The sequence below is a fragment of the Microcebus murinus genome, chromosome X, assembly GCF_040939455.1.
Source record: "Microcebus murinus isolate Inina chromosome X, M.murinus_Inina_mat1.0, whole genome shotgun sequence".
In the NCBI taxonomy this organism is placed as follows: domain Eukaryota; kingdom Metazoa; phylum Chordata; class Mammalia; order Primates; family Cheirogaleidae; genus Microcebus; species Microcebus murinus.
In genome coordinates this window covers 45,843,135-45,858,197 of record NC_134136.1, presented here as the reverse complement: position 1 = coordinate 45,858,197, position 15,063 = coordinate 45,843,135, and the positions used below count along the sequence as shown (strand labels likewise).

Sequence of the window (15,063 nt, the reverse complement as noted above, 5' to 3'; positions counted from 1 at the left end):
CCTGCCAAGTCACTTCATCCTCCAGAGCTATATGTTACACTTGTCAAATGAACAAGTGTTCATTTGGAACATTGAACATTGGAACATTTGGAACAATGAACATTCCTTTTATGAGAATTTGGGTGAAAAGTCTGAAAAAGAGACAAAATCATTTGGCAAAAAAAAAAAAAAATCAATAATGTCTCTAGCTTTTCAAGAATTTTTGCCCAGGAGAGGGATATTTGTAAATGGATCTACAAATAAATCCAATGACATGCAAATTTATGCAAATTTACCTGGAGAACCCCTCTATAATCTACACCCATACTCTATAGGTCAAAATGTTCATCTTGTCATTTTCCCCCTACGCCTACCGAAACAATTTGGTAGCTGGATGAAAAAGAGGAGAACACAATTGGGAGAAAACAATGAGGTAAGGAGAAAAAGGATGTGAGTTTTCTGTCTCTAACCTGGGGAGTTCAGGTTTTCTCCAGCACCATGGCAATACTACAACCTTGACTGTTCATGAGCCCAAGGCATTGTCCACACAGGAGGACACGGCTTTGCAAAGCAAAGTTTGAGTGGAAATCCAATCCCTCTTCCCCAGCTGGCTCACATTGGAAAGCCAGAGCTGCTATTTTTCTTCATTTTGGATTGAGCTGTCATTAGAAGTCACTCCAGGCACTTTGGTTCAGTATTAGCATTCTCAATCATGTAATGGTGATCTCAAACAATTATTGAAATCACTAGGAGTTCTCTGATTTCAGGAGATACTCTAAGACTGCTGTCCCCAACCCCCAGGACCAGACAGAGACAGTACCGGTCAGTGGCTTGTTAGCACAGCAGGAGGTGAGCCACACCCCATGGCTCACATCACTGCCTGAGCTCCACCTCCCCCCTCGAACCCCCCACCCCTCACAGTCTGTGGAAAATTGTTTTGCATGAAACTGGTCCCTGGTGCCAAAAATGTTGGGGACTGCTGCTCTAAGTTCCAACTTTTTAAAAAAATTCAGGCACACATGCACTTTATTCTTTCTCCAGAGTAGGCAGAGAAGCTGGGAAAATGTGAGAACCCAGGGATTACATACAGGGTAAGAACATTTGGCACAAATGGAGGGGAAATTGCTCCCCAAAGGTGCCCGGGCATTCAGTGCTAAACTGTGCACTCGAGTCTGAACCTCTGAGCCCCAGCTTTTGCTCACTTAACCTGTGCCAGAAAAGCCAGGGCCCAGAGCCCATATCTCTGTGTACTGTTCTCTTGTGTCCAAAGAAAGGCACAAATACCTCCCTTTCTCCCAAGAATTTCAACTCAACATTCTTCCCACCATCTCTTTTCTCTTAGCTGCAACAAATACGCAGTGGAAGCCTACTTATGCGTAAGACATAGTGCAGGAATATGAAATTAGGTCCACTTGGGGATCAAATGGAGTTGTCTTTGCATAAGGATCTGTTTTGGTGCTCAAAGGCCAGAAGCTTGAACAAACAAAAAGCCGGAAAGGAAGGGTTGTCAGGCCCTCTTCCCAGGCTCCACCCGAAAGCCTAGAAACCCACCCCAATTGTATGGTCTAGGGGCAGTGGGCCAATTCCTTTCTAGTTCTATCAAATCTCTCTCTCAACTAGATCTGACCAAGAACTAAAAAAATAAATGTAATAAATAAATAAATAAACTCTGGGACCACGCCTGAAATTTGCAATTGTATCTTTAAGAAGTAAGGTTCTTTCTCAGGAACCAAAGTAGGAAAGGTAGGGCTCACTCCCCATGTTTGCCCACAAAACAGCCAAATGAAGCGTCACGAGCGAGCTGGGTGAGTTGAGTTTTACCTGTGACAACTTTGGTAGATTATGGCTGGTGCCTTCAGTAGCCATTGACTCTACGTGTTCCTTTAATCTAGGGTGAGGTGCCAACAGCTTCAGGATATCGGGAGAATGTTCCTGAGAATCCCCCGGGAATGATGGTGAAAAGAAACTAAGGAGAAGCTGTGACATAAAACAGAAGACTTCACTACTTAAGTTTCTACAGGTGCTCAGGTGAAGGGGGCAGGGACAGGAGGGGGCAGGGGGCACAGTTTGCAGGGCAAAACTCCAGGGAGGATACCTGGGACCAGTGGCCCCCGACACACCAGGGCAAGGGTCCTCATTTCAGTGTGCATCAGAATCACCTGGAGAGCTTACAGAAAATCCAGGTTCCTAACTCCCACTTCCATCTCCCCGAGGTCTGAAGTGTGGCCCAGGAATCAGGATTTTGAGAAGGCACTAAAGATGCCTTTGTTACCTAGCCAAGGTTAAGAGCCACCACTCTGGTGCTACCATTCCACAGAAATATCTGCAGTGGGATTTTAAAACTCATCTATGAGGAAAGAGACAGGGAGGTGAAGTCAGGAGAGAGACCTCAGTTGGGGAGCCTGGAGTGTCCATAACACCCCAGTGGATAGAAGTCTACAAATGTCTCCTAGATTCCTCACTGTTTCTTTTCTCTGCCTACCCATTTTGCTTCCTCCCCCCACCACCATCACCCCTGGATCTTTAATCCCTTCAGAGCTGGGAACCTGAGCACTAAAGTGTTAGGAACAGCAGAACCCAAATTTCTTCCCTCTTCTCCCAGTCTCATCTCCCCCATTCTGGCTTTCACTTTCCAGAGAATGTTAGGTTAAGTTCAAGTTCTGGGGGCAGGCAGGTTCCAATCTATTGCTGGTTTCCCTTGCCATTGGATAAGCTGGGAGGGTAGAGTGAGAAGAACCAGAAAGGACCGGGGTCAAAGATGTGTGTTCTAGTTCAGGCTTCACCATTAGGTGTCCACATTCTTGCTTCAATTTCCCCCTGTGAAAGCAGGGATTATGAAAATATATATATATGTATGTGTGTATATATATATGTGTGTATGTGTGTGTGTATATATATATATATATATATATATATATAGAGAGAGAGAGAGAGAGAGAGAGAGAGTGTAACATGTAATACAAGGAGGGCAGGTCACTTGGCTTCTAAAACATGCTCAAGTGTTTACCACCTAGCAGTGCCTGCAGTGTCTGAAGACCCACTACAGGATGCTCTACCCCCTGGTTCAGGGTACATAGTCAGGGTATTCAGTGATCAGTGGAATTTGACAGAACACCAAACTCTAGTTTGATTTATCCTCTGGCTGGTCCCCAGAAGTTTCTTTCATGATGTTCCTTCAGATGCCAGCACTCGCCATGTAGCCAAATCCTGTTCAGCCTTCAAAGACCCGCTCAGGGCTGCCTTCCCTTACTACTCCAGTCTCCCTGCTCTCTCCTGCCCTTTCATGTTCTCTACTGCACCACAATATAGCATCTTAAATGATACCATCTTATGCTATCCTGGAATTGCACCACAGGTGTAAGTCTTTCTCTCCAGCCAGAAGGCTGGCTTCTGGAGGGCACATAACAGATGCCCAGTAAACACTCATCGCACTGGATGGAATTCAATTAAGACATTTATCCATTCCAGGACCCAGGAACAGGCCCAGCATTCAGGCCCAAAGTCCTCATACAGATCCTTCCAGCTCTAGGAAATCCACTTCCTATGTACGAGTTGGCAAAGAAAGGAGTGAGATGGGGAGGTGCTCACAGTGCCCCAGGCCATCATTGCCAGCTATCAGAGGTCCCTCCTCCATAGGAGCCACAGCTGGCCCTCAGAAGCCCTGCTGAGTGGCTCAACAGGACAACCTACTTCTGAGGCAGCCTTCTGGAATTTTCCCCCCCAAAAAGCATGATGCTCTTCAGTGGCCATACAGCCATACAGCACCCCAAGGTACAAGGATGAAAGGGCAGAGGGCGATAGGAGGGAGAAGGAGGCTTAGGGGAGAAATCAAAGGAAATAAAGCAGAAATAACAGCAGCACTTCCCTTCTTCGCTGTGCTACCTAAGATCTCTCTCTAGGCCTTCTCAATGGCTTTGGAAAACAAAAGTTGGGGTCAACTCTCAGTGAGAATAATCATTACACATGATTGAAAGTCAATTTCACTTCAGTGTCAGCCTCAGAAAGGCCCAAATAGGTCAAGAGGGAAAAAAAAAAAAAGAATCTGAGGTAAAAACTAACATTTTTTCAAAACTGTTGGCCTGTGAGTTCTAAGGCAGCTTATTAATGCCAAGTGAACTTGGACCATCTCTGTCAAATCTTTAGCCCTGAAACTGGAATGATCAGTAAATAAGCACAACTAAGGTTTCTCAGTGTTCTTAAATGGCTGCCAAGACCTCATCACACTCAATGGAAATTAGCCTCTAAATTTTCGTGCTAGCTTCAGAACTCCATGGCGCTCATCATGAGCATATGCTCACTTGTATTGCCCGGCATTCATATTAACAAATTCAAGATTGTAACCTCCTTGAAGACTGAGACTGTGGCTTATGCCTCTTTGGGTCTCCCGAGCTTCGCAAAATGTCTTGCTTCATCCCGTTAGGCAGTTGTGGAAATGACAATAGCTGATCTATAAAAACAGCCTGGAAAGAGAGGTCAACCCAACTAATGATACCAGAACTTCTGATGCCAACTGGGAAATGGACAAACAGGAGTAAAGAAAGCATTCATCCTTGGGCCAGAGACCTGCCTCTGTTGGCCAGCCAGCCTTTGCAGGCTCTTTCCTTGAAGTCAAAGTTTTTCTAACTGCCTTAGTCCATCCCAGAACTAGATAATTCCATTGCTACTTTTGACCCAGCCCCACCAGTGAGTGCTGAGACTCTGGAGATGGCCTTGTGGGACAACAGGATGGTGGAGCAGCTAAGACCAGACTTCAGAAGAAGATAGAATTGAGTTTCAGTACTTTCCCACGAATCGCTAGCTGTGTGACCTCAGGAAAGTCATCTATCTCATCTGTACATGGGGATAGATAAGCCTACCTACCCTCTTAGGGATGTTGGAGGGTTTAAATTATATCTTCCAGACAAAGTGCCTAGCACAGTGCCTGGCGCAGAGGAAATACTCAACAAATGTTAGGTATTCTTCCTCTTATTATTACTATTACTCACACCACGGACTACACTGAAGATTTGAGAAAGGATCTGCAGCTTGGAGCAATTCTCCCTGACCCATGTTCCTCTTAAACACACCTTGTCCACATACCCAAACCAGTTCAAAGCAACTTCTCAGAAAGGAAATCCTACGTGAAAGACAGAAAATCCAGAGCCCAGTTTCCCCTAGTTCATTGATTTTGCTAAAGCTTCCTTTCTAGAGCCTTCAGAAACCAATCCTGTCTCTTGCTCTAGCATCCACTGCTTTGGCAAACCACACTGGGACAAAAGCCTTGGGGCCTGATGGTAAATAGAGACTGGGGCACAAAAAGAGCAGAGATGACCACCGACTGTGAGCATCCAACTTCCAGGCCAATGAGCCAGACACCAGGAGAGTAAATTGCAAAACAATAAACAACAAAGCCCACGAATTGAGGATGCATGAGCCTTCACTCACGTTCTCAGTATTTCATGCACATTTTTTGGTAACAATCACATACTCCTGGGACCCAAAAGTTGGAATGACTGTTTGGATTATATTATAATGGTCTCTGACTTGCATCTGTGAGAGAGTGTGTTTTATTTTTAGCAAAGGAGTTCTGTGCATGGCAGGGGAGTTGGGACCACCAAAATCCTTTCCCAGGAGCTGGCTGCCCTGTGCGGCTAGAGAAACTGTGATTCAGCCAAAGAAAAGTTATACAGCTGCAGGCAGCCCCACACCCCAGATCAACAGCTAGAATCTGATCCAGGGGCCTCAATCCCCATGTTAATTTGCTTGGTTTTTATCCCACCGACAATTCAGACCCTGAATCAAGGAAGCAAGAACATTCCTCATAGGCTCCTACAAAAATGTGGGAACTGCCCAATCTGATGGTACACACCAGGAGGATGGTGTTGGTGAGCAATCACTTAGCACTTGTGTCTACCTGTCATCCCCTTAACCCAGGGAAGCACCCACTCAGGACCCCAAATGCCAGGGAGGGGCAGCACCCTCACTCCCCTCCCTAGAGAAGACAGAGGGGTGAGGGTCCATTAAGCAGATGGACCTGATGTCATTTCAACTCACCCTCTGGGCTTCAGATCTTGCTCTCTTGTTCTTTCCATCGAGGGACACACAATAGAGAAACTCTCTTAGGGCTTCCTCCACCTTGCCTAGGGTGGCTAACGCTTGGGCTTTTCTAAAGTGTGCCTGGAAGAAAACAGTACATTCAGCACCATTTGATTCACCTTATTAACACTGCTACTATTAATAACAATCATTAAATACTGACTGAGCACTCACTATTGTGTGAAATGTTTTAAAAGGACTCTCTTATCTACAGCCGGAAAATGTGGGCAGCTGTTCTGAATCCCCAAAAAAAGTAACGTGCCCAAAGTAACACAGCTGGTAAATTGTGGAATCAGGGTGTGAACCTGGGACTGACTGATACCAAAGCCCATATTCTTAACCACTGTGCCATGCTACCTTGTCTCTGCCCCACTGTTGTATAGAGGTACCACCAAATTTAGCAAAAGCTCCAATTTGACCACATACTAACTAACTAGCTTTCAGGGCCTGCCCAGATATGCCTTCCTTTGAATTAGTGTGTCAAACGGAGACCTAGTGTGGCTTGAGTGAACACCTAAACTTACTAATCATTTTTCAGAAGGAGCCAAGAGAAGGGAAATGATCTCTCCAAGACCTCAAAGGTAGCTAGTGACAAAGCTAGAATTAGAACTGTGGTCCTAGGACTCCCAAAATGCTTTTCCCCACAAAGTGGGCTGCCCTTCCTAGGGCTAAGCAGGGACTGAGCAAATATTTTCACTCCTAGGGGCTCAGCTCACTTCGGCTCCCTCACCATGTCTTTAAAAAGTATAAAGAAGTTCATGGTTCCTCAGGCTCCAAGGCTAACTGCCTTGGGAGAGACACAGTAGGGGAAGAGGAAAGAAGATAAAAAGAAAAAGGGAGAGGGCTGCCTTTTGTGGGCCTTGGGATAGGTGGCCATTTGCAACTTGGCTTGAAGGGCATTTCACTTGAGTCACCCAGGCCATCCCTTAGTAGCCTGCTCCTCACTCCCTTGCCTCCATGGCTGACCCTAAGTCTAACTTAGTGAATGAAATGATCCAGGTCACAGCTGCCAGGCACTCCCCTGCCCCCCCTGCTTACAGGCCTCTGCAGGCCCTGAAGCCCTCAGGCTGTGGCCTGGCTATAGGGGCTGGCAGAGCTGCCTTCTTGGGCAGTGCCCCTGCTCCAAACCTCTTGGGGACCTCTCCCTATGCCCCCACCTCCTTCTGGAGCCTAATCTTTGCTGATATGGATGCTGATGTCCTCCCTTATTGCTCCTCCCAGCAGCGTTTACCAGGGGGCTCCTGGAGAAAGGCTTGCATAACACTGCGGGGCAGCCACAGGGGTAAGTGTAGGGAGACTGGAGAGACCTCTGGGATCCCACTAATCATTCCAAGCAGCAGCAGCCCATCTGTTCCCCCTGCTCAGGGCAGCCAGCTCACCCCACTGAGAGCTGTGCCACCAATAGGGTATGCTGAGTACCACTGAGCCCTGGCTGCATGGCTGGAATAGGGCTGCCAGGTGAACTCCCTCCTTTGGGGCATTTCACATAGAAATGGTGGGAAATAATCAAATCAGAATATGAGGCGGTTTTGAATTATATGCATCAGTTCAAGTCTTCTCTCCACCTCCAAGACAAATTCTCTTATCACTGCCCCCACCACTGTGGGGAAGCGACACTCCTGTTTAATAATTCCACCAACTCTTCTTTCACGGAGAAGTGACTTTTCCCATTTCATCTAAAATGCTCAATTGCTTCTCAGCCCTGCTTCCTACAATGCTGTCATGGCCGTAGGCCCTAGGCTTAGGGTGGCAGTGGAAAAGAGTTGCAAGAGAAGTCCTCTTACCCCCAGGCAGCTCTCTGACTCATACTGCCATGAGACCTAAAAGGCACCCACTGAAGGTCCCTTGGGTTAAGACATAAGCATTAAATTCTAAATCTGTTCCTTGGGAAAGTGAACATACTAATCCATCATCAATCTTGAAAACCTCATGAAAGAATATTTATGAGTTCACCTGACATCAATGGCAGAGTATATTGTGCTTTACCTGAAGTTCCCAGTTCCTAAAAAATTCTTATAATCCAATATTTTTATAAGCTTGACATAAAAAGTCATTAGGTGACAAAATCTGACCTAATGATGTAAAGTGTTTTAAAATATTTGTCCCACTCAGTGTGAATTTTCATGTCATTTGCTGCTGAAACAGTGTGTTTGATTATGGGGGACTGTCCAGAGCTCACTTGGGGATATTATTTAATATATGGTCTTTCCAAAATCTAAAAAATTATGGATTCTGAACACATCAAGTCCCATGAGATTCAAATAAGGGATCATGGACCTGAACTTGGATAAATTGATTTTCCGAGAAGGCATCCTTGGGTTGTATAGAGAGAGGGCTACACCAAGACCCACAAACTTTATAACTTGCAGAATGTCCTCTTGGCCATGTTCACCTTTGATCCTCACTGCATCCCTGTGAGGCAATCAGGGCCGTTAGCAATAGCTTCATTTTGCAAACAAGGATACTTGGGCTTCAGAGAGTGAAGACACTTCCCCATGATCACTTAGGTTTCAAGTATTAGAGCACAGGCTTCAATTTAGTCTTCTAAACAAAATATTGGCATGTGGCTAAGGGCCAGTCCTGAGGCCAGGCAGTGATGCAGAAAGTGCTACTTTGCATCCTGGCATCCCGAGAGATGCCTAGGCTGTCTTTCTTTCCACCCTCCACCCCATGTAACCTCAATGCTTGGGGATACCGGCTGGGCAACTGACTATATTAAGAACTTGAAATTGCACAACCATTGTGCAAGTGCGAGGATCTCTTCAAAGAAAGCTGGCTAAGCACCCAAGGAGCATGGCTGTCAGTAGAAGTTCAGGAAGGTCAGGCCAGCAATACTTCTCCCACCCTCCTCTTTCCAATGTTCCTGGAAAATGTCGATGATGATGATTATGATAGAAAACATATATAATGCTATGTACCAGGCACTGCTGTAAGCACCTTACACATATTAGGTCATGTAATCCTGACAACAACTCTATTTTAGTGGGTGCTTTGAATATCCCCATTTTACAGATGAGGAGGTGAGGCTCTGTGTGTGTGGTTAAGTGATTTGCCCAAGGCCACACAGCTAGTAAAAGTAGCAGAGCTGAGAAATAAACTCAGGCAGTCTAGCTCCCAAGTCCATATTCTAGAGTCACAAAGCCCAGGCTACTCTGCAGGTTGTCAGTTGAAGATTGAATTGGGGAACAATCCAGTTCCCTTGCAGACCTGAGTCACCCCTTCCCAAGGGCTCCCCAGCTCCTTTGCAAAGCCTTCTTCCTGCTCTGCTTGAGCTCTAGAGCCCCTACTCCCAGGGAGGCAGCCCTTCCTGCCAATTCCTGTCTACAGTCCAACCCCTTCCCATCTCTCCCATCCCACACTCACCTTAAAACCCATTGGGCGGAGCTTACATGCTATTTCTGCATCATGTAGTGCGTCCTCATGAGATTCCAAGGTGAAATAAATTTGAGACCGGTTACTATAAAGTAAGTGGTCATTCGGAGCTGCCAAAATGAGAGGGGGAAAAAAACCTTATTAATGGCCCCTGGTACAAGCACATGACAAGTCCTGTATGAGGATGGATCTTGAGCAAATGACAAGTTATACAGGACTTTTCTACTGGGGATCTAAAGGGTTAGGTTCCATTTCCAGTCCTCGTGCTGCCCTGCCTTCCATACCTCCAGCCACTCTGAGTCTGAGCTTCTCCAACAAAGAAGTAATATGACTCTCACAAGCAGTTCATTAAAGGCCCTGTGGTATCAGCGGCGAATTTGGGACTTTGACATAGAGGAATCCCCAGCACCCTGCTACATGGCTACATGTGGCTCGTGCCCGGCAGACTGGTTTTAGAGTGAGGTATCACCAACAAGGAAATAGGCCAGGGAGGAAGGAGAAGAATATGACCAGATGTGACCACTATCTAGACCACCAGGAAGACAAATCCAAGTCTAGAAGGGAATGACTGGTGACATTAGCAACATCTCTGTCTACAGAGCCCAGCACATATGGAGCATCCCTGAAAAAAACAGAAATACATTCACAAGGTCCCATCCTCTTATTACACATGTCCAAATGTGAATGAGTCTGGACAAGGTTTCTGGGAATAAGGTGAAGCTGGCTCTCACCACTACTCTGAATCACTAGATGCCAGAGCTGTACAGGCGTTTTAGAGATCATCTAACTCAACCAACTTGTTCTTCAGATGGGGAAAATCAAGCCCAGAGAGGGCAAGGCGTCTGCTCAAGGTCACATAACTAGCTGGTCAGAGTCACTAATAACTAGTCAGACTTTGAAGCTTTGAAGCTGGAATGGGGGCAGGTTCCTTTTTCTCATGGGAGGTACAGTGCTTGGAATAATACGGAGACACTGGCCATCTTCCAGAACAAAGGTAGTCTTTGTTGGGGAGGCTCCTTTCCCCTTAGAAGGGTGAAGCTGGTCTTGACATTTTCACCCTGACTACTCTGAGGGGATTGACAAAGGTGCAAGGAAGAACCTTCTTGGAAATGAGGTGGCAGTAATAGAGGAGGGAATAGGGCTTTCCTGGCCCTTGGGGGATGGCTGAACGGAAGGGAACCTCCCTTGGAGATGTGGGCATAAGTGGCCTCCAGCTGTCTCATTCATATTGTCCTGCTCTTCACCAAGGTCTGGGCTCCAGATTTTGCTGGCAACAGGATTTGGTGGTTTTTTACTTAAGGGTGTGCTGAGGGCTTGCTTGGGTGCCCATTACTTACTCTTAAGACATTAGCAAAGAGTTTAGTCTTTTCTCTTCTGTAGCACACTCCAGCCGGGTGGAAGCGCACAGTCTGCTTTGCCTGGGCACAGACAGGGAGTGGGTGGGGGAGCCCCCCTATCCCTCTGCTGCCAGCCTTGCCCAGTCAGCCCTCGTTCTTCCCCCTCCCCCATTACTTGTTGCAAGTTTGGGTGGAGATTCAACACGTGGAGACTCCAGCCCACCCCCTCCTCCACCCATCAGAGTCGGGCCCATGGTACCCTTGGATCCCAGGGCCCTGTCAGCCCGGCCCTGCCGCTTCCTCCCTGGCATGCTTCGCCAGACACCGCGCCCGCCGGCCGAGCTCCTGGCAGTCTGCCGGGGCTGGGCGATACCGGCTGGCGGCTCGGCGGCCACTTCCTGGGTCCAGGCGTGGGGCGTCGGGGAGAGTGGCTCCCTGAGGGAACTAGGGTGCCCTAGTCCTGCTGGAAGTGGGGGGCCGCCCACATTGTCCTTGACACTGCAAAGCCCACCCAGCCCTCCCAGGCAGCACCGGAAAGCGGGACAGAGGCGCGCCCCATTCGTAGCCAGTGCACAGTCCCCGGGGATCCCCAAGCAGTTGCCCGGCTCAGTCTCTCGCCTGGCTGGCGGAGCTCAGGGGTTCCAGGCGAGGGCACAGGCTGCGGGCTGGCGGCGGGGGGAGCATCTATTTCAGCCGAGGATCGTGTGATAGGAAGCGGTGACAATGAGTCACAGGGCAGCGGGGCGCGAGCGCTCCCCCTCCCCCCGCACACGCTCGCGGGATGGTTTCCGAGGCGAGCGTGGCCCACTTCGGTTACCTCAGCCGTTACACAATCCCGCCCGCCCGCGCGGAGGAGGGGCCGCCCGGCCCGGGCCGCTCGCGGCCCTTATGCAACCAGTGCTCTCCTGACCTAATTCCATGCCGGACCCACCCCACAGGGAGCCGCGGCCCCGGAAGGGACAACTCCCGGCGGCGGGAGCGGCAGACGCAGGCGCCGACCGGACATCTCCTGCTGGCAAGAGCCGGGAGGACCCCGCGCGAGTGTGAGAAGGGTGCAAAGTTCCTCTCCTGGCAAGGAAGGTGCGGGCAGGTGTAAGAAGGGGCCGGGCATACAGAGGGAGAGGGAGAGACAGAGAAATAGCGACGGTGACACTGAGCAAGATAGAAACAGTGACAAAGATGCGAAGAGACGGAGAAAAAGAGACAGAAACAAGGTGACACAGAAACAGAGGCTGAGAGGCACAGAAACACAAAAGCTAACAGAAGTCGCGGGAAAAGACAAAAAGCAACAGAAATAGACACACATAACCAAAGATAGCTAAAGAGGGGAAGGCAAAGTCAGACAGGGAGCCACATAGATCTCTCTCCCTCACCGGGCCACTGTCCATCCGCCCCTCCTCTGCCCTGGTCCAAGCCCCATCTCCTGCCAGGTTCATTCTCCCGCCCCCTCGCGTCGCCCCGAGCCCCAACCCCAGCCCAGGTGGCGCGGTGGGCTCACCCAGCCTGACTGCCTCGTTGTACTTGAGCAGTGCCGCCTCCACCTGGCGCTCGCGGTACAGCCGGTTGCCCTCGTGCCGGAGTTGGGACGCTCGCGCCGGGCCGGGGAACAACTTGCCGAGGAGGCCGCTGAGCACCACGTTGACCCGCAGCGGCGGCGGCGGCGGCGCCTGCTGCCCAGCGCGCCGGGCCCCGCGCGCCCGCCCAGTGGCCACCATCAACGCGGAAAGCTTGACTCCGCACAGCGCACAGCGCCGGTCGGCTGCCCGCCCACGTTCTAGGCACAGTTTACAAAAGGTGTGGCCGCACGACAAGGACACGGGGTCTGAAAGAAATCCATGACACTTCCGGCACTTAAAGCCGTCCCACACTTCGGTGGCCTCGACCGCTGCCGCTCCTGTCTCCTCCACTGCCACCACGCAGCTTGCACCGCTGCCCCCGTCCGGGGGCGCTGGCGCCGACGCCTCGTCTTTCGGGACGTTCTCCGCCAGGCAGCGCACCAGCTGCTCCAGCTGCTCGGCCACCAACTGCTGCCGCTCTGAGAGCTGTCTGTACACCTCGAGGGCTTCCCGGAGGCGCCCCCCAGACGCCAAGGCGTCGGCTTGCGTGAGCAGGACTTTGCACTCCGGCGTTGAGGTCCTCGGAGACTGATCCTGCTCCGGCTCCCGCGTCGGTAGAGGTGCGGGGCCCTCTGTAGCTGTCTCCGGGTGGGGGCCCGTGTCTACACGGGCCGCTGATGCTGCCCGCTCCGCCGGCTCGGCCAGCTCTAAGTTGCTGCTGAGCTCGGCGGGCAAGCTCAGCATCTGTTCGGTCTGAACTGAATCCATAGGGACAGGGACACGCGAGGGGAAGAGGCGTCTAGGGACCGGGGACAAGAAGCAAGGAGCAGTGGCTGGAGGAAATCGGGGCTGCCACGGCTGCCGTGCGGCCGAGCGCCGGGCCCTGCCGCGCCTCTGAGAGCTCCATGCCGGCCGCCCCGCGCCGCCTAATAACTGTCTTGTCTCAGCAAAGTGTTATATAAAACGGCACCACGTGACGCGCCGCCACGCTGCTCATTGGCCGGCGGCGGGGAAATTGTTACAAAACCAGACAGTTTTGTAACAGTGTTGCGCTTGCTTCTTTTGGCTTCGCTTTTCTTGGCTTCTTTTTGAGGTTGTTTATGTTTACACTCCGCCTTATTTCCCCCTCACAACCTAGTTCCTTTCCACAAGAAGCTTGGAAACCAACGTCTTCGTTCAGGCTTCTCCGTCTCCAAACCCCACCCCATCCCACCTCCAAACGGGCCAGCAAACAGGTTTCCTCTGCCAGCCGCTCGCTAGCGCCCCCCAGCCCTCCCAGGAGAGGCCGGTACCTCTAGGCATGTGGTCCCAGGGCTCTTCTGGGACAACGAAGGCGCTCCCTCCTGAGGGCACGCTGCTGTCTGCGAAGGCAAGAGGAGGTTTGAGCGGGGTACTCGTGAGTGCCACCCCCCGCCCCGGGCCAAGAGCCCAGGGAGCCCCGCCCGGGCTCCTTGCCTTGCCTCGGGAGCCCCCCAAAAGTGGTGAGCGCGGGTTTTCTGAGGGCGCTTGATCTTCTGTGCCAGGAGCGACTCAGAACATTGGGTCCGGTGGGCGCAGGAGTTGGGCAGCGCTCGGGCCGGGGGGGGGGGGGGGGGACAACGAAGGACTAGAGAAGAGGATGCCCTTGCCGGCTGGCCCCTGAGGGAAGGCGCCCCGCCTGCCCCGTTCTTTACCTCTCTCTTCCCAACGCCAGAAGTAGCGCTGGGGCGGCCGGCGTGCGCCCAGCTGGAGACGCACCCGGCCGGGCGGCCACTGGCCGGATGGGCGCGGCCGCCAGAACTCGGCCTGCTAGGGTCGGTGGGTACTTTGGGGGCGTGGGAGAATGTCGGGCGGAAGGCGCGAGCCAAGAGCGCTACTCCGGAGAAAGTCCACGGATCCTAGCCGCCGGCTGAGCTGTGTGGAGGTTTGCGGCTCCTGAGCGCTGAGTTCTGACATTGGCGCGTCACAGTGGGGGAGCCGGAGTATGACCGCAGGAACCTAGGTACCTTACTCACAATGGCTAGGGGGCTTTGACGGTGGCCTGCACACATCCAGAAAGCCAGAGTGGTGGCCAACCACATGTGCTGTTTTGTCTCCCTCCCACCCCCACATTTAGGACCAGAGCACAAATGAGGGACAGACTTAGTCTTCAGACTTAGAGACCTGAAGGAATACCACACTTCCCTAGGGTCGCAGCTGCTCCAAGCAGGGAAGCCGAGTCTGGGCTTGCCCCTAGCTCAGTTGGCCTCCAGAGCAGGTGGGCACTGTCTTAAACAGAGTGCCACCCCAGGGACCTGAAAGACCTACAGTTGGCTCAGCTGTGGTCACTTCTTAACTGGGTTACCTTGGGAAGTCACTTAAACTCTAGAAGCCGTAGTCTCCGCTTCTGAACAAATGTCAGAGCTGATCTCAGTTGGTAAGAAGTCATGTTTCAGAACTGCGGATGGCAGGCTCCTCCGGGCTCTGAGTCTCTTTCGGTCATTAAACCCACCTTGAGTCAACACCAAAGTCCCAGAGAGTAGGTACTGTGCAGCCAGCCCTAGAGCCTCTCTCAAGTAAGACAGGACATGGGGAGACAGTCAGAGGGGAGAAGGAAAGCATCACATAGGGGGAAAAACAGACAAAGGAAAGAAACAGAGAAATTCAGAATGTAGCCAGGAAGGCATGAGGAACACACAGGAAAAATTGGCTTGAAGCCCTGACTTTGTCATGATTTGTTATGAGACCTCACGCAAGTCCTCCAGGACTTAGTCTCCCCTCTCATC

The 15,063-nt window shown here is 51.0% G+C and overlaps 1 protein-coding gene across 3 annotated transcripts in view; it reads right to left on the bottom strand.

Annotated features, from left to right (window-relative positions):
- Positions 1-13,272, bottom strand: part of LONRF3 (LON peptidase N-terminal domain and ring finger 3) — a 41,945-nt gene extending 28,673 nt beyond the window's left edge. Inside the window, exons 1-4 of one of the 3 annotated variants that reach the window (XM_012739428.3) lie at positions 12,262-13,272; positions 9,418-9,536; positions 6,013-6,135; positions 1,801-1,956 (exon numbers count right to left, since the gene is read on the bottom strand). In XM_012739428.3, the coding sequence (XP_012594882.1) occupies positions 1,801-1,956; positions 6,013-6,135; positions 9,418-9,536; positions 12,262-13,087 (1,224 nt within the window). In that variant the 5' untranslated portion in view covers positions 13,088-13,272. The remainder of the gene's footprint in view (positions 1-1,800; positions 1,957-6,012; positions 6,136-9,417; positions 9,537-12,261) is intronic. The other 2 variants (XM_012739431.3, XM_012739437.3) reach the window with 2 other exon arrangements.
- Between the last annotated feature and the right edge of the window lie 1,791 nt (positions 13,273-15,063).